This window comes from Hylobates moloch, unplaced genomic scaffold (genome assembly GCF_009828535.3).
Source record: "Hylobates moloch isolate HMO894 unplaced genomic scaffold, HMol_V3 SCAFFOLD_24, whole genome shotgun sequence".
NCBI lineage: Eukaryota > Metazoa > Chordata > Mammalia > Primates > Hylobatidae > Hylobates > Hylobates moloch.
The window spans coordinates 32118206-32139898 of record NW_026652299.1 but is presented as its reverse complement, the minus strand read 5'-3'; the positions used below and the strand labels follow the sequence as shown (position 1 = coordinate 32139898).

Genomic DNA, 21693 nt, shown 5'->3' with positions numbered 1-21693 from the left:
CCCCAGGACTGCCAGTGACTCTGACAGGTGGACCCCCCACTGAGCTCACATCCCCATAATCCACCCAGGGAGATCTTTGGGACCTTTCTTCCAACTCCCAGGTGGAGATGGTCCAGCCTCGAGAAGCCTGAGCCCCAGGGAGTACCTGGGTGACCCCAGCACCTGGCATAGAGTCTTTAACCTCACAGCTGCTGGTCCTTGGAGTGACAGCTGAGCTGTTGGGAATCTTGGAAAAACTCGCCCGGAAGGGGATAGTTAACCAGTTCATCTTCTCTTTTGTTTTTTTTTTTTTTTTTTTTGAAACGGAGTCTCGCTGTCGCCCAGGCTGGAGTGCAGTGGCGCGATCTCCGCTCACTGCAGGCTCCGCCCCCCAGGGTTCACGCCATTCTCCTGCCTCAGCCTCCCGAGTAGCTGTCTGTTACTCTGTTATTTTTGAATTACAGCTATTCCTCAGGAAGTGTGCAGAAGTACTGCAATGAGGAATGTTTGTTTACCGCTGCACACAGTTGTTGACACTGGAAGATAGGGAGGTCTGAGCACTTGACCCTCAACGCTGGAAGTCAGGCCAAACAGAGGTGCCATCATCAGTATCATTTCTACGTGAGGGAGGAGAACACGGAGGCCAGCGGGGTCAAACAAGTTGTTCAAGGTCCTGGGACCCAAAGCCAGGGAGCGGAGCTCTGCAGCCTCTGCTCCCACCCCTGGGTGCCATGGTCACTCTGATTGGAAGGATGAGATTCACTCATATTTTTGGAGCAGGTCCATTTGTTCTAATACTGCACCTTGGAAAATCAACACTTCAGCCAGTGCCCTGGCCATTGGGACAGGCTATTTCTAGAGGGACATCTCACCCTTCCTTTTGTTTCATGCAGCTGGTGCTCCTGCAGGGAAAGGAAAGCTGGTCACTTGTCCTTTCTCCCTTGGCAGGCTTGGGAGCTGCCGGTACTGGCTGTGCTCTCTGAGAACTGGCCCCCACAGGAGCCAGAAATGAACTGTCCTGGCCCCGCCAGAGAACATAATATTGCACAGGTGAAAAGCAAGCCCTGGGTGGCATTTATCTTTCCCCAGATAACTACAGTAATACTGTTGGACTCTGAATGCTCGGTTACATTTCAAATTTATTTCCAATCATTCTGAGCTGGATCAATGGGAGAAAAAGGTACCTTTTAGCTCTGGCACCCGCTGTTCCCCCCAAATGTCAAGGACTGACATTTGATGCCATTATCCCCGGTCAGCATACAGATGACTTATTTCCTTTCTTCCCCAGCCCCCGGGTACCCCGGCACCCCCTCACCCTCAACAAGGACTTTCCTGCCAGTGAGCTGATGTTGTCCTGCACTGCCCAGGGGGCCCCATGTGCCCAGACTTTCTCCCACCTCCGTGGAGCAAAGGGTGGCCTCTGGGGTGTCCATCGCCTCCCTGGGTCTCTGGGAGAGGCCTCTTGTAGCGCGAGTCCTCCTCCGTTCCTCCCTGGGCAGGCACCTAGTGTTTCCAGGTGCCTATCTTGGGAAGGAGCAAGTGCTCTCTCTCTCTGCCTGGTGGTATCAGCAGGGGTGCTGGGCGATGGGCTCTATTTTTCCTGATGGAGCTGGAGGAGGCATTCAGGGAAGTGAAGTCTGTTGTCCGTCAAATAAAGTACTCCTTTCTGCTGCTGTCACCAGCATCTTGGAGGGCAGGGTCGCCCTGCAGGGCTGCATCTGCACTCTCAGCAAACTCTGTGCCCTTGGCCTCATTGGTGTGGTACGTGCCCTTGTGCCGGTACATGTAGTGCAGCATGACAAAGAGGAGGCAGACTAGGACGATGGCCACAGCGGCAATCACGCCTGCAGGTGGGAAGAGGTGCAAGGGTCAGTCTGAGGCAGGGGCCCTGGGACCTGGGATGGGGGTCAAGACCCACAGGGCTTGTGTGAGGACAGAGACGATGCCACAACCAAAACAGATGCTCCTTGATTTATGATGGGAGCCAGGTTCCTGTAAGCCCATAATAAGTTAAAAATACTGTAAATGAAAAATGCATTTAATACTCCAAACCTACTGAGCATCAAAGCTTGGCCTAGCCTACCTTAAGCAGGCTCAGAACACTTACATTAACCTAAAGTTGTGCAAAATCATCTGACCCAGAGACTATTTTATAATATTGTATCATACTATATATTGCCAGCCTGGGAAACGGTCAAAGTTCAAAATTCAAAGTACGGTTTCTACTGAATGCTTTTGCACTCATGCCATTGCAAACTCAAGAACTCATAAGTTGAACTGTGTACATTGGAGACAACTGTACCAACGCCAAACAGGCCAGTTCATTCCTTCCCCATGCTTCACCAACCTGTTGTGTGGTGGCCCTGTAACCTGTGCCTTCCTAAAGTGATCCTCCTTTCCCCTTCTCTCCTCTCATTCCTTCCTCCCTTCTCTTTTTCTTCCTCACAGTTCTGCTACTAAGCACCCTAAGCACTCTGCAGACAGATTAGAATCATATCTCAGGACTGAACCTTGTTTGGAGATTTTCTATTCTAAAAGCAGGGAAGTCCCAGAAAACAGGGCAGAGCTGGTTGCTCTATGTACACTATACAGGGGGAAAAAAGATGAGGCTATTAACTGTGCTTGGGGCAGGTTGTGTGGTTTGTGTTTTTCAATGGCCTGATGGCTGCTCCTCACCCTACCCTGCTCCCATTCCCTCCTAGGGACTGAGGACTGTGGTGAATCTGCAGGAGGAGCAGGACTTGGCCACACAAAGGACTGAAGTGGGAGAGGGTAACGCAGAGGATGGCAAGGTGGTGGCTGTGCGAGGGGGCAGTCACCCCTCACTTCTGCTGGGACTCCAGAGGGGTGGGGAAGTACAGTGTGAAGCTGCTCAGGAGGGGGTCAGATCACTCAGGTCCTTGAGAGTGAGGGGGCAGCCGTCTCACGGGGCAGGGGTGTTTTGAGTTTGGGCATTTACTTTGAAGCTGCAGAACAAGCCTCTGTCTTTTCTTAGAATGCAGGTTTATTTGGAGGCCTTGGGGAGGGACTGCTGAAGAATATGGAAAGTCTGAAACTGTTCCCAAGTCCCACCTTTATAGAACAATTTCCTAAACTTCCTACTGCCTTCAGGGGTACACTTGTGTCTGCAAAATGTTATTAATACCATCTAAGAAGAAAAAAATCTCAGTGGTGCAATGAGTTGGAGAATGCCAGGTTACACAGAGTCCAACAGGTGTCTTTGATTGCTTGCTGCTGCTGCTTTTTCTTTCTTTTTAAATTGTAGTTGTTTCCTGAGTTATGAATAAGCTGCTGAGAAGTGTGGATCTCAAAGAAGGTCGCAGAGCACACAGCACCTCCCAAACTTGGTTGTTCTTGAAACACAGTTTGCAGTCACAGCCATGACACGTGGGGAGCCACTTGCCCAGGGTTCAAAGCAAGGAAAAGGCAGGCTCAAGTTTCCTTGAGGATGGAGGGTTGGGGGTCATGGACCCAGGGTAGAAAATAATGTGGGATGAGGGAGATGGTGGAGAAGCCTAAGTAGTCTGGTCAGTCTACCCTCATCCCACCTCCACCCTCAACCTCCCTCACCAAAGCTGCTGTCTTTCCAGCCCCTGAGTTCCTGTGAGTAAACAGCCCTGAGAAAGGCCAATAAATACATACACAGATACATACAATGTATGCATGTATATATATTTACCCAGGGCTAGACTCCTCCATTCCACATTCAAAACCACCTCTGAGGGAGAGAAAAAATGGCCACAGCCACCCCTGTCCAAGTCCTTAGGTCAGTTCTCCCCCTGGATGTTTTCACCAAGGCCCCCCACCCTGGCTGCTTGAAGGGCTCTGTGATGAGAGCTCACCTGCAATGACGGCAATGTCCAATGTGGTGGAGGCGGAGGCCATCCCTGCATCAGGCTCTGTGAACAGATGACAATAATCTGAGGTCAGAGAGGAAGACTCTCCTTGTCTAACAGCACCTTGGCCCAAGCTGCATCCTTTGCTCAGGTGTGAGGAGCTCTGAGAATGGGTCCAAGTGGACAGGAGCAGTGTGGTGCACCCACCGACTCCTAGCAGGGATGCACAGGCCAGGAACCAGGTTCTGCTTGGTCACTGACTGGGATGGAACTGTTTGAACCTGAACCACCAGGCCCATTTGAGTTCTCTGCAGTATGCCTCCACTGAGTGGAGCTGCACCTGGTAGATGCTCAACAGAAATCTGTGCTGTGTATGAAGGCAGGGATTCCTGTTGTATTTAAGAAAGAATGTTTGTGGAGTGTCTGATGCTCATACCAGCTGTCTCAGTCCATTTTGTGTTGCTATAGCTGAATACTTGGGTAATTTATAAAGAAGAGAGGTTTATTTGGCTCACAGTTCTAGTGGCTGGGAAGTCCAAATTGGGCAGCTGCATCTGGTGAGGGCCTCATACTGCTCCCACTCATGGCAAAAAGCAGAAGGGGAGTAGACATTGCAAAGAGACCACAAGGTGATATAGAAAGCAAGAGAGTTTAGAAAGCTGAATTTGCTTTTATAACAACCTGCTCTCCAGTAACTAATCTAGTCTCGTGACAGATAGAACTCCCTCCCTCCCTCAAGGGGGTATTAATCTATGCATGAGGGATCTGCTCCTATGACTCAAATATCTCCCACTAGGTCCCACCTCCCATCACTGCCACACTGGGAATCAAATTTCAGCATGAGCTTTTGCAGGGTCAAACCACATCCAAACCATAACACCAGGTGTTGCTTTAATTGCCTTCTATCTACTCCATCGTGCAGTCTTCACAGCAATCCTATGAGGTGCCTAGTGTTATTGGCCCATCTCACAGGAAGAACACCAAGGTTCAGAGATGTGATGTGCCCATGATCACACAGCACATCTAATTTCAGGTCAGGACTTAGACAGTGCTTTTGCCTCTGGAGTGCAATTTCTCTCTTGGAGAAGCCCTTCCCAGGGATCCTTTCTGAGGAGTCATTCCTGAAGCCCTTCCATAGGTCTTTACATTGAGTCTCCTGTGGGAAGGACCACTCTATGACACTGTCCAAGTTACTGAGTGTGTTTTTTCACAGCTTAATGGCCTGGCCAAAGAGGGTAGGATGTCGAGGACATTGGGGACCTGCATGTTTCCTAGAGCTGCTGCACAGAATGCCTTTGCTCCTCTGGGAGATGATTGTGAAGAAGGATTTATTGGATCACAGAAATATCTGTGTTAACATAGGAAATCCCATGTTCCCATTATACAATGGCTCTACATAATAAAACAGAGAAGGATGCTTCATAACAGTCATTTCCACTCAGATAATCACTTTAATTATAGTGCTATGAGGTCATTCTCCCCAGTGCAGCTGCCAGATGCCTCTTTCTTTTAAGTAACTGTCTGCTAGAGTCAGGAGTCATAGTGGGTGAGGGGAAAACAGACTCCCAGCTAGGGGTCCACAGCAGGAAGCAGGTGGGCCAAGCTAGGGGTGTCTGGGGTCAGCAAGAATCTTGGAGGTTGGCAAGAAGATAATACAAGGCATCGAGTCAGCAAAGGAACCCAGTGAACACACCAGGAGTCAGGACCTCAGGAGCCAGGAACGAGGCCGGGTGGAGCATCCAGCATTCACAGTGCTTCTCAGTAGCAAGACCTGAAGCAGGAGCCATAGCAAGTTCAAGTGGGAGCTAGACTTTACTATACAGTGTGAACAAGTGCAGCCTCCAATTGAGTATCTAGCACATAGTAGGTACTCAATAAATATTCACTGAATGCATAAGTAAATGCATGCATATATAAGTGAATGGATTTAGTGGTGGGGTTCTAGACTTTTCCAATCATCAAGCACCTCAAAATTCAGAAAGAAAGAAAGAATAACACCTTGCTTAAGTATGCATGGATGGTTATAGAAGCTCAAATACCCAGAACTGCCCTCAGAAATTTTCCAGGTAAAGACAGCATTTTTTATGACAGTTTGTCCAACACAGTCAGGGTTAGAAGAGACTGTTATTTCCTCTCCCTTTAAAACAACTAACAATCCCTTACTAGATGCCAGGTGCAGGTCTCAACATTTAGTGCATTTTAACTCAGTCCTTGAGACAATTGCAAGAACCTTGCTTGGAGATTATTCATTATAAAACAAGGAAAGTCCCAGAAAACAGGACAGAGCTGGTTGCTCTATGTACACTATACAGGGGGAAAAAGTTGAGGCTATTAACTGTGCTTGGGGCAGGTAGTGTGGTTTGTGTTTTTCAATGGCCCGATGGCTGCTCCTCACCCTACCCTGCTCCCATTCTCTCCTTGGGAGTGAGGACTGCGGTGAATCTGCAGGAGGAGCAGGACTTGGCCATACAAAGGACTGAAGTGGGAGAGGGTAATGCAGAGGATGCCAAGGTGGTGGTTGTGCAAGGGGGCAGTCACTCCTCACTTCTGCTGGGACTCCAGAGGGGTGGGGAAGTACAAGGTAAGGCTGCTGAGGAGGGGTCATATCACTCAGGACCTTGAGAGTTAGGGGTCAGCAATCTCATGGGGCAGGGGTTTTCAGTTTGGGCATTTACTTTGAAGCTGCAGAACAAGCCTCTGTCTTTCCTTAGAATGCAGGTTTATTTGGAGGCCTTGGGGAGGGACTGCTGAAGAATATGGAAAGTCTGAAACTGCTCCCAAGTCCCACCTTTATAGAACAATTTCCTAAACTTCCTACTGCCTTCAGGGGAACAATTGTATCTTCATAATGTTAATAATACCATCTAAGAAGAAAAAAAGCTCAGTGGTGCAATGAGTTGGAGAATGCCAGGTTACACAGAGTCCAACAGGTGTCTTTGATTGCTTGCTGCTGCTGCCTTTTCTTTCTTTTCAAATTGTAGTTGTTTCCTGAGTTATGAATAAGCTGCTGAAAAGTGTGGATCTCAAAGAAGGTCGCAGAGCACACAGCACCTCCCAATCCTGGTTGTTCTTGAAACACAGTTTGCAGTTACAGCCATGACACGTGGGGAGCCACTTGCCCAGGGTTCAAAGCAAGGCAAAGGCAGGCTCAAGTTTCCTTGAGATTGGAGGGTTGAAGGTCATGGAACCAGGGCAGAAAACAATGTGGGATGAGGGAGATGGTGGAGAAATCTAAGTATCCTAGTCAGTGTACCCTCATCCCACCTCCACCCTCAAACTCCCTCACCAAAGCTGCTCTCTCTCCAGCCCCTGAGTTCCTGTGAGTCAACAGCCCTGAGAAAGGCCAATAAATATATACACAGATACGTATGACGTACGTATGCATATATACTTACCCAGGGCTAGACTCCTCCATTCCACATTCAAAACCACCTCTGAGGGAGAGAAAAAATGGCCACAGCCACCCCTGCCCAAGTCCTTAGGTCCGTTATCCCCTGGATGTTTTCACCAAGGCTCCCCACCCTGGCTGCTTGAAGGGCACTGTGATAAGAGCTTACCTGAAGTCATGGGAAACTCTGTTATGGTGGGGATCTGTGATGAGAGCTCATGTGCAATGGTGGTAATGTGCATTGTGGTGGAGGTGGAGGCCATCCCTGGATCAGGCTCTGTGAACAGAGGACAAGAATCTGAGGTCAGAGAGGAAGACTCTCCATGTCTAGCAGCACCCTGGCCTAAGCTGCATCCTTTGTTCAGGTGTGAGCAGCTCTGAGAATGGGTCCAAGTGGACAGGAGCAGTGTGGTGCACCCACCGACTCCTAGCAGGGATGCACAGGCCAGGAACCAGGTTCTGCTTGGTCACTGACTGGGATGGAACTGTTTGAACCTGAACCACCAGGTCACTCCAGGCCCATTTGAGTTCTCTGCAGTATGCCTCCACTGAGAGTGGAGCTGCACCTGGTAGATGCTCAACAGAAATCTGTGCTGTGTATGAAGGCAGGGATTCTTGTTGTATTTAAGAAAGAATGTTTGTGGAGTGTCTGATGCTCATACCAGCTGTCTCAGTCCATTTTGTGTTGCTATAGCTGAATACTTGGGTAATTTATAAAGAAGAGAGGTTTATTTGGCTCACAGTTCTAGTGGCCGGGAAGTCCAAATTGGGCAGCTGCATCTGGTGAGGACCTCATACTGCTCCCACTCATGGCAAAAAGCAGAAGGGGATCCTATGGGGTGCCTGGTGTTATTGGCCCATCTCACAGGAAGAACACCAAGGCTCAGAGATGTGATGTGCCCATGATCACACAGCTCATCCAATATCAGGTCTGGACTTAGCCAGTGCTCTTGCCTCTGGAGTGCAGTTTCTCTCTTGGAGAAGCCCTTCCCAGGGCTCCTGTCTGAGGAGTCATTCCTGAAGCCCTCCCATAGGTCTTTACATTGACTCTCCTGTGGGAAGGACCACTCTATGACACTGTCCAAGTTACTGAGTGTGTTTTTTCACAGCTTAATGGCCTGGCCAAAGAGGGTAGGATGTTGAGGACATTGGGGATCTGCATTTTTCCTAGAGCTGCTGCACTGATTGCCTTCTCTCCTCTGGGAGATGATTGTGAAAAAGGATTTATTGGATCACAGAAATATCAATGTTAACATAGGAAATCCCATGTTCCCATTACAATGGCTCTGTGTAATAAAACAGAGAAGGATGCTTCATAACAGTCATTTCCACTCAGATAATCACTTTAGTTATAGTGCTATGAGGTCATTCTCCCCAGTGCAGCTGCCAGATGCCTCTTTCTTAGAAGTAACTGTTTGCAGGAGTCAGGAGTCATAGTGGGTGAGGGGAAACAGACTCCCAGCTAGGGGTCCACAGCAGGAAGCAGGTGGGCCAAGTTAGGGGTGTCTGGGGCCAGCAAGCAGCTTGGAGGTTGGCAAGAAGATAATACAAGGCATTGAGGCAGCCAAGGGACCCAGTGAACACTGGGTCAGGAGTCAGGACCTCAGGAGCCAGGAACCAGGCAGGGTAGAGGATCCAGCATTCACAGTGCTTCTCAGTAGCAAGACCTGAAGCAGGAGCCATAGCAAGTTCAAGTGGGTGCTAGACTTTATTATACAGTGAACAAGTGCAGCCTCCAATTGAGTATCTAGCACATAGTAGGTACTCAATAAATATTCACTGAATGCATGAGTAAATGCATGCATATATAAATGAATGGATTTAGTGGTGCAGTTCTAGACTTTTCTAACCACTATGCACTTCAAAGTTCGGAAAGAAAGAATAATACCTTGCTTAAATAGGCATGGATGGTTATAGAAGCTCAAATACCCAGAACTGCCCTTAGAAATTTTCCAGGTGAAGACCAGCATTTCTTATGACAGTTTGTCCAACACAATCAGGGTTATAAGAGACTTATTTTCCCTTCCTTTAAAACAAGTAATAATTTCATAGTAACTGCCAGGTGCTGCTCTCAACATTTAATGCATTTTAACTCAGACCTTGCAACATTTCCATTCTATAGGAGTTATTATTGGCCCCATTTTACAGATTTGGCAGCTGCATCCCAGAAAAGTGTTATTTTCCCCGGCTTGTACAGCTACCTTGAGAGTCAGAAGTCAATCATTTGAAGCCCTCGCAGCTTTGAGTCAGTGTGTTTAGCCCTGCAGGGCACTGCAAAGTGGAGAGCCTTGGTAAGCTGGTTTCCAGATGAGATATTTGGCTTGAACAACTTGGGGTTCATTTCTTGGCTTCTGGTTAGGGACCTTGTACCCAAATCTGTATACTAGAAGACTATACACACTTCCAGCAGGCCAGCCAGGCTGGGATGGGAGGTGGGACCTGAGACCTTCGGGGCCTCATTGGGAGACCATTGGGATTGCCAGCTGGGCCTCCCAATCTGGGCTCCCTCCAAGCTCATGCCCCCTGAGTAGCGTGGTGGGTAGGAAAGGCCCCTCAGCTGGAACTACTCTCTCCATGCCCCACCCCCTCCAAGTGTGTGGAGCTGAATTTACACGTTTCACAATGTGACAGACTCCAGGGAAGTGACATTTCAGCCCGACCAGAGCTGCCTTCTATTAATAGATCAGAATCAGCACAGAGAGGAAGCTCGAGGCTGTCTGGGAAGGTGTGGATGCTGTGAGACAGCAATTCTCAAAGCACAGTCTCTGGATACACTGCATCCCCTGGGAGCCTGTTAGAAATTGAAATTCTCAGGCCCCAGCCCAGACCTACTGAAGAAAAACACTAGGATTGGGACCCAGTAATTACTATAGTAGATTCTGATTCATGCTGTAGGCTGGGAAGTGCTGGTGTAAAGAGGGCTTCCAGAAGCAGTGACATCAGGATTGGTCCTTTAAGGGCAAATAGGAGTTTGCTGCACAAAGCATATAAGCATTCCAGGCAGAGAGCACAGCCTCTAAGGTAGCTCTCCCCACTTCTCAGCTTTCTCCCCAGTGTCTGCTTGCCATCCATGGCTCCAAGGCTCCAGAAGCCTCTGGAGATTGAGGGGTGAGAGCACCACTTGGCGCACTCCCTTGCCCTTATCCATTCAGCTAGCAGCAGTGATATCAGGTCTTTGGAGAAGACTGGCTGAGTGAGCTCAGATCCTGCCCAGAAAGTAGGTGGTTGGTCTGCATCCAGCTTAAGGGGCCTGAATGAAAGCCTGCGCCTTGCTGGAGCTGAGGGATACTTCTGAGGTTGAGATTAGGATCATGCTGAGCTCAGCAACTAGGATGGGGGTGATCTGCGGGCAGCCTTGGGGGTGGATTTATGGCAGAGTAAGGTGTTGATTATGGCCAAGCTTGGGTCTGGTATCAGAAATAGACAATTACCCAGCACAACGATTGTACAGACATGAGAGGACCCATTTTTTGGAAAGACCCAAGCATCCTACTTTTTTTCTTCCCAGCCCTCCTCCAGGTTGCAAGGTTCCCCCGGCCCCCTGCAACACCCCGCCAGACAGGAAGCTCCACACGTTCAGGCTTGTCTTGCTCACAACTCTATACTCAGCATTGGACTGGGTGCCTGGCACTGAATGACAACTGCTGAATGTTTGAAAGCCTTCTGGGGAACCATGAACCAACTAAACTGCAGCCTTCACTATGCTCATCTTTGTGGAGCTTGGAATGGCTTTTCATCCATAGGATTTGCCACTGGCTACAGTCATCCCTACTAACTCTCTATGTCCTCAGGATGTCAGCTGTCCATTCTCTGGCGGAAGGCAGCCACCCCTGGAGGCAGTGGGGCACACAGGCACAACCCTGCAGTGCAGGCAGTGCTCTCTGCTTCAGTGGCAGCTTGAGTGCAGCTGTTGGGGTGCAGGACCTCAGTTGCAATGGATTCTCAGGGCCAGTGGTATTTTTCAGATGTGGATGGAGAGCAGGGGTCAGGTGCTAGCCCTGAGGATGGAAGTCACACTCCTCTTTTGCAACCAAGAGCCTCTCTTCTCTTGCATTTTCAGATGACACTGTGCTAAAAAGTTCTCTTTTTTTCCTGCATGGGCTGGTCTTTAAATTTCCCGGCCCATCTCCCATGGCTCCCCTCTGCCGTCGGAGTTGTTGAAGGGGTTCCTCACTTCCTGTCTTCCTCCTGTCCATCTGTCCCAGCAAAGAAGGAAGAATTCAGGCACAGGGTGAGGGCTTGAAGGAGGGGAGTTGAGAGTGAGGATGGCTTCAGACTAGAACACCTAGGTGTTCTGGGAGGAGGAAGATGATTTCAGCCTCAAAATCATGATAGGAAATGCAGATTTTTCATGGGGGGTCCTTGGAGACTTCCTGCAATGACAAACCTTGTTGATGACAGTGATGCAGCAGCAACAGCAACGTTGACTGCTTGACAGTTGGCCAGGTGCCGTGGCAGTTACCTGGAGTGTTCAATTGCGAGGAACTTACAAGCCTGGTTAGAAAAGTCAGTTTACCAGGCCGGGTGCAGTGGCTCACGCCTGTAATCCCAACTTTGGGAGGCCGAGGTGGGTGGAACACCTGAGGTCAGGAGTTCAAGACCAGCCTGACCAACATGGTGAAATCCCATGTCTACTAAAAATACAAAAATTAGTTGGGCATGCTGAAGCGTGCCTGTAATCCCAGCTACTCAGGAGGCTAAGGCAGGAGAATCACTTGAACCTGGGAGGTGGAGGTTGTAGTGAGCTGAGACTGTATCATTGCACTCCAACCTGGGCAACAGAGTGAGAATCCCTCTCAAAAAAAGGAAAGAAAGAGAAAGAAAGAAGAAAGAAAAGAAAGAAAGAAAGAAAGAAAGAAAGAAAGAAAGAAAGAAAGAAAGAAAGAAAGGTCAATTTACCAAGCACTCTGAAGCAGAAAGGCTTTGTGCAAGTCTGATTTGGGGTTCAAGAGCCAGACAGCAATGGGGGAAGGAACAGTAACCTTTGGGGATGTGGAAAGTGCTTCTCAGCTAGCACTGTGGTTTTTCTTCCTGCTCTAGATTCCTCAGCGTCCTTGCACGAGTGAAGTAGAAATCAGATGAAAGTTGAAGTACATTAACTAACTTTTCTTTTTGGTAGGAAAGGTCAAATGCATTTACTTGCCCTTGATGGCTGGCTATGATTGCTTCCGGAAAAGATGCAGTGTACAGGCTGTAGGGTCTCAGAATAAAGTGCCCCCAAGAAATAAATGAATAGCTTATTATCCACCCATCCATTTCTCCTAGAAGCCAGCCAGTGTTGGCTAAGCAGTTAGCATTTATTCCGCCCCAGAGTTACAGGGGAGAGGAGAACATGGTGTGCGTCCCCAAGAAGCATATGACTTGGCTGGGGCGGTGCAAAAGTCAGACTGCCCACAGTCTCTATGTGATGAAGTATCAAAATGAGCATTGACGAGGTGCTCGGGGGACTTGTGGAGACACAACTGTGAGACTGAGCCCCAGGACTCTAGGATTCTATGGCAATGGGGATGCTCATAGTTGTGCTGGTTCATTCTTTCCTTCAGCAAACCTTTTGTAGCATCTCCTACGCTCCCGCCATATGCTCCATCGTTAAGGCCAAGTCCCTGCCGTCAGGAGCATGCTGTGTAACTGACAAGGACAAATGCATGTGGTTAAGTTGGGAAAAGGTTGCTGTCTGTTGGAACCCATAGATCTCCAGTGTCCTCAGGAAAGGCTTCCTGAAGAGATGGCCCCAAGTCTGTCCTTCTGAGATGGTGGGTGGGCAATGCCAGTGTGGTAGTGGGCATGGTGGTGGGAGGGATACATGAAGGGAAGGCCGTGATGATAGACCGGTCAGTAAGCCTCTGGGTTGGGTGGAGAGCTTCCCTGGATGCCTGATCACCATGGGCTCCAGGGACCTGCTGGATGTATGCGATGAGGGCTTCAATCTGCCTTCACTCTCAGGCATGGCCACTCTTCCTATCTGTGCAGAAAGCACATGTGCATTCATCTGGTCTTGCAGATGGAATGCACAGGTGAGGTTGATGTGAACTTGACCAGCCTGTTCAGAACGTGTCTGAAAGTCTCAAGGTCAAAATGATTGCCCTGAAGGTCCGTATGGGTGGCCTTACAAATAGTCCCCCAACAATCCCCAGGGCTGCCAAGGTGCTGTGCAATTTAGCTGTACTGCTTTGACACTCTATAAGACGATCAGAAGTGCTTTCCTCCTCCTAACCCTTATCCAGTCTTATCTGCTGCTACGGTATCAAAACACCACATCGATGACAGGATTGGACCCACGCAGGCTGCACTACACCATCTGGATGGAAGTGTAGAGGCTTGCAAAGGTGGGTGGGGAGGAGATGTGGATGTGGCTTCTCTGCCCTGGAGAAGACAGTCATTCCCACGTCAGTAAATTGGGATGAAGCAGAGGCTCAACACTTAGAAGGCAGAGTCAGGAAAGGACATCTCTTCCTTATGTACATCTTGGAGTCTTGCTGGAGAACTTTTCATATCTAGTCACTTGCTTTTGGGATGTGCTCCCAGGAGGGGAACTGGAAAGAAAGTGAGGCTGCCGTGACTTAGAACTTGAAATGTCTGGTTCCAGGGTTTCCTCCGTATAGATTTCCCTGTTATTCCTCGAGCCTTAGAAAAAAATTTAAACAGAACCTTACTTCAACACCATAACCAATCTGCCTCAGTTGAGCTACGACATCTAAGTAAAAGGAAAGAGTGCTTTTTCTCCCTTGTGAGGCGAGAGTATGAAAAGTGGAACCATCGTCTCCAAAGTCCAGGATGCTGACAACAGCAGAAATCAGCAAGGCACTCTGAGGAGGAAGAATCTGGGGATAAAAGCCGGCTGAGCAAGGTGGAGTTGCCCTTGTCCACCACTGGGGAGAGGACTTTGTCAGCTGTGGATGGTGCAGCGTTTGTAGTTTATCAGGAAAGCAGCAAATATCCCTTTTTTTTGAGACAGAGTCTCGCTCTGTCGCCCAGGCTGGAGTGCAATGGTGTGATCTCGACTCACTGCAGCCTGTGCCCCCCAGGTTCAAGTGATTCTCCCTGCCTCAGCCTCCTGAGTAGCTGGGATTACAGGCACTTGCCACCGTGTCTGGCTGATTTTTGTATTTTCAGTAGAGATGGGTTTTTTGCCATGTTGGCCAGGCTGGTCTTGAACTCCTGACTTCACATGATCCGCCTGCCTTGGCCTCCCAAAGTGTTGGGATTACAGGCGTGAGCCGTCTCACCTGTTCACAAATATCCTTCTTTACTCATGGCACAGACTGAAGGAAAGCAGAACCGCAATTCCCCCAGCCTGACCCCCAGCAGACACACCCTGCCGGAAGATTCCTAGGGAAATCAAATTTGAAAGAGGCAGGAAGAGTAGGGAGGAGGCGATTCTAGTGGCTCTTATGTTTGGGAAGCTCCTGGGGCTTGGTCAGTATCTGGCTGCTGGAGATGGGTAGGGACTGGAGGGGGTGTCTGGGGTCAGCAGGCAACTGAAGAAGCTCAGGCTTAAGACAACGCCTAGACTGCTGAAAGGAGCCAAGTCAATGTGTTCTTCCTGGAAGCAGAAAGCTGCCCTGAACAGTTGGTGTGGCTTCAGCACACTAGCAGGGCAGCCCCCGCTGTGTAAACTCTGACTTGCCCCTGCATCTTCATCACGCTGAGGGATCTTCACAGTGGAAGTGGAAGGAGAACAGAGTCCTTAAGAGGGAACTGAAGCTGAGGGAAGAAGCGGGAGATGCCATCTGAGAGTGAGTCAGCAACCAGGCTCGCAAGAACCCCACTCTGACAGAGATGGGGACCGGGCACAGTGGAGGACTCTGAGAATCTATTCCTTCTGCCTGTCCCCTGCCTGCCCCCATGCCTGGTGCTGGGTTCAGGGATTTGGGGCCCTTGTGCCAGGGTCTGGTCTATGCACACAGCCTTCTGCTCCATAGCTCCTGAGACTGCAGTCTCCTTGGCCTTGTTGTTGGGAAATTAAGCAGGTGTTCCCAGCTGATCCACCTACCAGACCACTGCTGATTGATTTAAGGATAGCTGAGCTCCAGTGAGGCAGCAGGGAAATGCTTCTCCAAAAATAGGTGTTTGGGGCACCAAGATGGCAAAGGAAATGGCTGTGTGCAGATGTTCTGAGGAGCCAGGAAGGCCCATGTATCCCAATAAGCATCTGCTTGACTTGCCAGCTCCAAGCTCCACCAGAGGTGGCTGGAGCGCAGAACACCCTGGACACACCTATTTCCAGTCCCAGCTCCACCCAGACACCTCCCTGAGCAGAGTGAGGGTGTGCAATCCTGCACACCGTGCTCCTGGGGTCACCCATCTGCCAGGCTCAGGGCCAGGCATCTGGCCGCCCCACTGTGAAGTCAGCACACTTGCCAGGCATGAGGCAGACAGGTGACGGAGTGGCCCCTCAGTGATGATACTCATGGCCAGACCATTTTGAGGAATGCTATGTAGCTTTTCTGTTTCTTTTCTTTTCTTTCTTTCCACAGTGCCTGACATAGGTCAGGCTATTTGAATATGAATTATTCTCATCATCAATATGTCAAAGTGGGATTCCTAGAAACAAGTACCTTTAATACTCTGGTACACTATTTGGCATATGTATCACCCCGAGAATCAAGCAATCCACTTCTAGGAATTGATCCTAGAGAAACAATCTGGAACAGGAACAAAAGTCCATGCTTGGGAAAGTAGATGGCAATGCAGTCTAAAATGAAAAATTAAAGAGAGAGAACAATCTAAATGTTGCATATTTGGGCATTGGTTATGTAAATTATGATACCCCCATATGACCCGGTATTATGCAGTTAGGGAAGGGGTGCACGTGAACTTAGCAACAGGAGGAAATGCTTAGGGTATGATGTTAAGTGAAGAAAACAGGACCCTCTAAATAGAAATGATGAAAAATATTCCACGAAAATCTTAAAACAAAGGAATGAAAGGAAGTACACTTCAAATGTTAAGTACCGGCTTTTAAGAAGCAGATGGGTTAGGAGTGGTTTTGTTTTCTCCTAATATATGGCTGTCTGTATTTTCAAAGTCATCTACAAAAAACATGCGTTACTTTTACAGCAAAGAAATGGGGATGAGTCTTCAGAACTGGCTATTGTCTTGCAGAATCTTCAAAGTCGCCGACTAGAAGGTCTGTCAAGGTCCTTTCCCGCCACCCTGACCTGCCCCCCTTGCTCCAGGTTCCCACTGGGTGCCTGCACCTGCTTGGCGGTGTCTCCCGCGAGCTGGCGTCAGGCTGCTGTTGGATAGTAGGACCATGAGCACCCTCTCTGAATGGCCCTCTGAGTCTTGTGTCCACACATCCTTTGCCTAACCTGGTCAGGAGATGCTCCAAGTAGCTATTTGCATTTTCAAGAAAGACATGCGTGTTGTGGAAAAGAGACAGTGCATTCAGTGACCACAGCTCCCTTCACCCTTTCCCTGGGCTGCAATTGCAGATTGAGAAATGTGGGCTGTGGCTTCAGTCCATGGTTCACCCCCAGTCCCTTGCTTCTGCAGGTGGAAATGAAGGGAAGTTCTGAGCTCTCAGGGAGCAGGTCAGAGGCTGGGCATTTGGAATTACAGGGCCGCTGGCCACAGACTTTTCTTCTCGAGCTCCCTGAGTTTGTTATTGGTGTGTTACTCAGCTGTCTTCTCAGGGGTCTCCAGTGTGAACAGTTTCCTAGAGACACTGGAAAGTTTCCTCTTACTTTCTATGCTCATTGAGAGTCCCCTACCAGGATTATCTGAGGGGAGGCTCCGGGTTGTCCCTTGGATTTTGGGCTCATGGAGGGAAACCCTACACTGAAGCGTGCAGACTCAGTTTCCCCTCTTGGCCTCATCTTTCTCCATCTCCTCCTCTGACAATTCCTGTGACCATCTTCAACCTCTTCATCCTTATTCACATCATTGGCTTCCTTTTCCAAGATATAATGAATCTTTCTTTCATCAACAATTTGGCTCCAAGTTTTGTTTCCCTATTTATAAAGAAATATGAGGCTTGGCTCCTGGACGCAATGATTCACTCTGGACCCCTCACTGGAGTTGTCGATGTACAGTGAGTGATTAATATTATGGCCTCGGAACCTGAGTTGCATGGGATGGAAGTGAGGAAACACCTTAAAGAGGTAAAAATCATTCTTAGCTTACCTGACCGTACAAAAACAGGCCACAGGTTGCATTTAGCCCACGAGCTGTAGTTTGCTGAACAACCTGTTCATATCACCATTAAGATAGATGCTTTCTCTGTCTCTGCATTAATTTATTTTAGATGGATTTTCACTCTTGTTGCCCAGGCTGGAGGGCAGTGGCACGATCTCGGCTCACTGCAACCTCCGCCTCCCGGATTGAAGCAATTCTCCTGCCTCAGCCTCCCGAGTAGTTGAGATTACAGGCATGCACCACCACACCCAGCTAATTTTGTGTTTTTAGAGATGGATTTTCTCCAAGTTGGTCAGGCTGGTCTCAAACACCCGACCTCAGGTGCTCCACCCACCTCAGCCTCCCAAAGCGCTGGGATTACAGGTGTCAGCCACCAGGCCCGGCCGACTCTGCACTAATTTTTGAGCTCCTAGAAGACACTGACTGTGTTTTTTTGCTTTAGCATCTGAATGAATGAGTGATGTTGCTTAAAATATCCTCTGACAAATCCTGGCTGATCCTTCTCTCGTTATTTTTTTTCTTTCTCTACACACCTGCCTCTCAGATGCTGGATAAATAACCTCCCTAAGATTCTCTAAGTCGCTCAATAGTCACTCCATAGATGTATACTATGCTCCCAATGACATTGATGACTGTCATTTATTAAGTTCCTGGTGTGCAGCAGACCTTTGTAGAGTCCTGGAGGTGAAGCTGGCATCCTCTGTGTGTGAGCCTGTGTGGGCCGGTGTGTGCTCACACATGTGATCTGGGTTCAGAGCAGTTGGCCCCTGTGCAGCCTGGAGTCACATTTGGGTGCCCTTCGAGGTCCCTGCTCACCAGACAGATGCTGCTTGCTAATCTTTACCACTTCTCTGGAGGACTTAATTCATTTAAAAAATCATATAATTGCATTTTCAGCATAATTAGGTACTTAATTACATGACTAAATGTCCTCGATCGGGCTGCATGTGTAAATAATGATGATTTAGTTAGGTACGTTTTGTTATTGGGTTTCCAGAAGGCTCATCAGTTGGTGAACAGGATGTGGAAAGTGTTTTTCTCCTTCCTCCACCGGGTTTGACAGGCAGGAGCAGCAGAGCCCATGTGGGGAGTGGGCAGGACCACAGTGGGGGCAGGAGGCAGGAGGGAACATTCTGCTGCCTGGAAGCTCAGTTCAAACATTCAGGATTGGCTCCAAGGTGGAGGTTCGTGGCTAGTCCCAAGACAGATGGCCGTGCTTCTCTAGAAGATGTACTGAGGAAGGGGAGGCCAAAGTGGCCCAGAGACAGCAGGACCCACGATTTATGGGCGCAAAGGGTGGAGATGCTGTGGTGAAGGATGCTAGAAGGAAGGAAAAGAGCAGGAGCAGGATGCAGGGGGCCGCTTCTCCTCATTCCCTAGAAGGCTTCTCCTCCTCCCTAGCCAGGGAGGGCTCCGTGAGAACTCAAGGGTTCAGGAAAGGCCACTGCTTTCTCCCTACTCAGGCCGGCCAGAGGCACACTGGCTCTGTATGAGCCAGAGGCACACAGGCTCAGTGGGATGGGGAGGGAGCCTGCAGCAGAGGGTGGTGACCAGGCTCGCAGGAAAGGATGCCTGTGAAGGTTGTGGGGAGTGTATACACTGTACATCTTAGCCATTACTGTTGGTGATGCCGTGATCTGTCTTTTATGTCAGACTCGTATTTGAAAGCCTGTTGGAAAGAAGGGGGACATTTATGTTTTCTTTCTTTTCTTTTCTTTCTTTCCTCTTTCCTTTCCTTTCTTTTATTGAGATGGAGTCTCGATCTGTGGCCCAGGCTGGAGTGCAGTGGCACCATCTCAGCTCACTGCAAGCTCTGCCTCCCGGGTTCAAGTGATCCTCCTGCCTCAGCCTCCTGAGTAGCTGGGATTACAGGTGCGTGCCACAAGGCCCGGCTAATTTTTTTGTATTTTTAGTAGAGAAGGGGTTTCACCATGTTAGCCAGGATGGTCTTGATCTCCTGACCTCGTGATCCACCCACCTTGGCCTCCCAAAGTGCTGGGATTACAGGCGTGAGCCACCGCACCCGGCTGATGGGCGGCATTTTCATCTGAATATTGGACAGCTACGTTTGGGGCAGTGGTGAAGACAAATGCACACCAACAAATGACTCTTTCCAAAAAGCATCTTAAAAGTGCTTTAAGGGTGCATCCTGATACGTGGCATAGGGAGCATGGGTTTTGGTGTCTGAGAGATTTGGCAGTAAGTCTTGGTGCTCCGTGTCCTGACTCCAAGCACCCCTCCCGGACACTCGCGTGCTCATCCCTAGCGAAGGATTACGGCAGGCAACACACACAAAGCACTGAGTGTGGCTCTTGGGGAGTTGCCCGGCACATAGGAACTATTCTTATTGTCCTCATATATTTAAGGATGAACATACACACGAACACACACACACATACACTCACATACACACAGACTCACACACTCTCACATACACACTCAGACTCACACTCACGTGCTCACACTCACACCCTCACACATTCATACACACACACTCCTACTCTCTCACATTCTTACTCTCACACACTCTAACACACTCACACACATTTTTACACTCTATCACACACATTCTCACACACACTAACACACTCACATGCACTCACACTCATACACATACACTCTTACACACACACTCTCCCACATATGCACACACAGGCACACATGCACACACACTCTCACACACACTCTCTCACATATGCACACACAGGCACACACACATGCACACACACTGATACACGCACACACTGATACACACACACACAGCCTCAGGGGACAGAAGCCCAGACTTGCTCTATGGGAAGATATGGTGTGGGAGCCTGGCTTCAGGGGCCAGTTCCTGTGACTGGGGCAGGCAGGGAGTGGTTTATCTCCTGGAGCAGCTGGGTACCCTGAGCACTTCCAGCTGTGCTGTGAACCCTTCTTTGTCCTCCAATCCTGTCTTCTGGGTATCAGGGCAGGAAAGGAGCTTCAGGAAGTTACCAATTCAATTTCATTTTGCTTCTGAAACAGAGCCAGAAAGCCACCTGCCCTGGCTCAAGTGCCCATCCTGTCTTTTCTCTGTGCTTAGGGAGAAAATGCCATCTCTCTTCACTGTCCCTGCCCCACCACCCCTCTGCCCCATCTTCCCACTGTTTTTCTAGCAGATGAAAATCTTCTAAAATACGTCTCAATCCATCACCCTGGCAAGCTCCTGCTCCATCTTCCCAGCCCCCATCCAGGTCTTGTGATTTATATTTGCCCAACATTAATCTTTTAAAAGCAAAGAAGCCATAAACACATACATAACTCTGCCTCCTGTCAGAAGAAATCCCATGACACAAATCAACTGCCATCTAAATTAGATGCTTCTTTCATAGAAAGTGATAAATGCGCTGGAGACTAATCAAAGAAAAGTCAACTAACTTAGACTTTGTTTCACTTCAGGATTTTGTAGGTGATGTGGTTGAAGTTGGACAACCAGTTAATGTCTAATGACCAACAGGAATGGGTGAATTGGCCCAGTCCTGCTGTTTTGATGCTTCCAATGTAAACAGGAGGCTTTGTTCATGATTTCTCATCAGAGTTCTTAGCACTTCAAAAGCAAGTTTGAAAGCTAACACTTAATCTTAGGAGAAGAAGGGTAAGCACAAACACAATCTACTCTTCTGTCAGACTGGTGTGTGAATTTCCTTGATAAAGGCAAGAAGCCTTTGCTTAAGCAAACCAAGTAACAGAGTGAAAGCAGTTACCCAAAAAGACATGAGGCAGCTACAGGGGTGGATCTGTTTCTTCAATCAGGATTAGAGGCTCCTAGAGAAGCCAGGTTGTGTGGAGGGCTCACAGCACAGCTGGAAGAAGCCAGGTTGTACAGTAATTTCAAATAATTGTATCATTTTCAAGTATAGATGGTTTCATAATGAAACAAATGCATTAATTTTTTTTACACATTTAACGTAACTACTTCTGAGTTGTTTTGGGAAGTATAAAATCTGTGGTTTTAGGAGGGAAAAAATGAAAGAATATAAATGGCTAAACCCAATACATATCATTAGCTTATTTTTCTCTTTTTCTTTTCCTTGTCTTATTACTTCTTCCACCATCACTACTATGGTGAATATCACTAAGGAATTTTATTACTCACCTGCTTGCTTGAGGAATGGGCAATGAAGGATCCTGAAGACCAGGCTAAGAAGTCTGGGTTTTCTCGGGTAGTGACGAACAGCCACGACAGGTGAAGAGGTCATAGAGAAGGGGATTCTCTAGAGTTTTGAAGCAGGGTAGGGATGGAAAGGAGAGCCCATTGTTTAGAATAGCACTTAGAAGCTACTGAGAAAGAATCAGGATGACACAATGAGAGGCTCACAGGAGTGG

General features: G+C 48.7%; 1 protein-coding gene across 2 annotated transcripts in view; it reads right to left on the bottom strand.

The window, feature by feature from the left end:
• Positions 1-1080: 1080 nt before the first annotated feature.
• Positions 1081-21693, bottom strand: part of GYPC (glycophorin C (Gerbich blood group)) — a 40063-nt gene continuing 19450 nt past the window's right edge. The window contains exons 1-4 of one of the 2 annotated variants that reach the window (XM_058434431.1): positions 15762-15856; positions 7373-7480; positions 3822-3878; positions 1081-1823 (exon numbers count right to left, since the gene is read on the bottom strand). In XM_058434431.1, coding sequence (XP_058290414.1) covers positions 1627-1823; positions 3822-3878; positions 7373-7466 — 348 coding nt within the window. In that variant the 5' untranslated portion in view covers positions 7467-7480; positions 15762-15856 and the 3' untranslated portion in view covers positions 1081-1626. Of the gene's footprint in view, positions 1824-3821; positions 3879-7372; positions 7481-15761; positions 15857-21693 lie in introns of those variants that run through there. The other variant, XM_058434430.1, reaches the window with a different exon arrangement.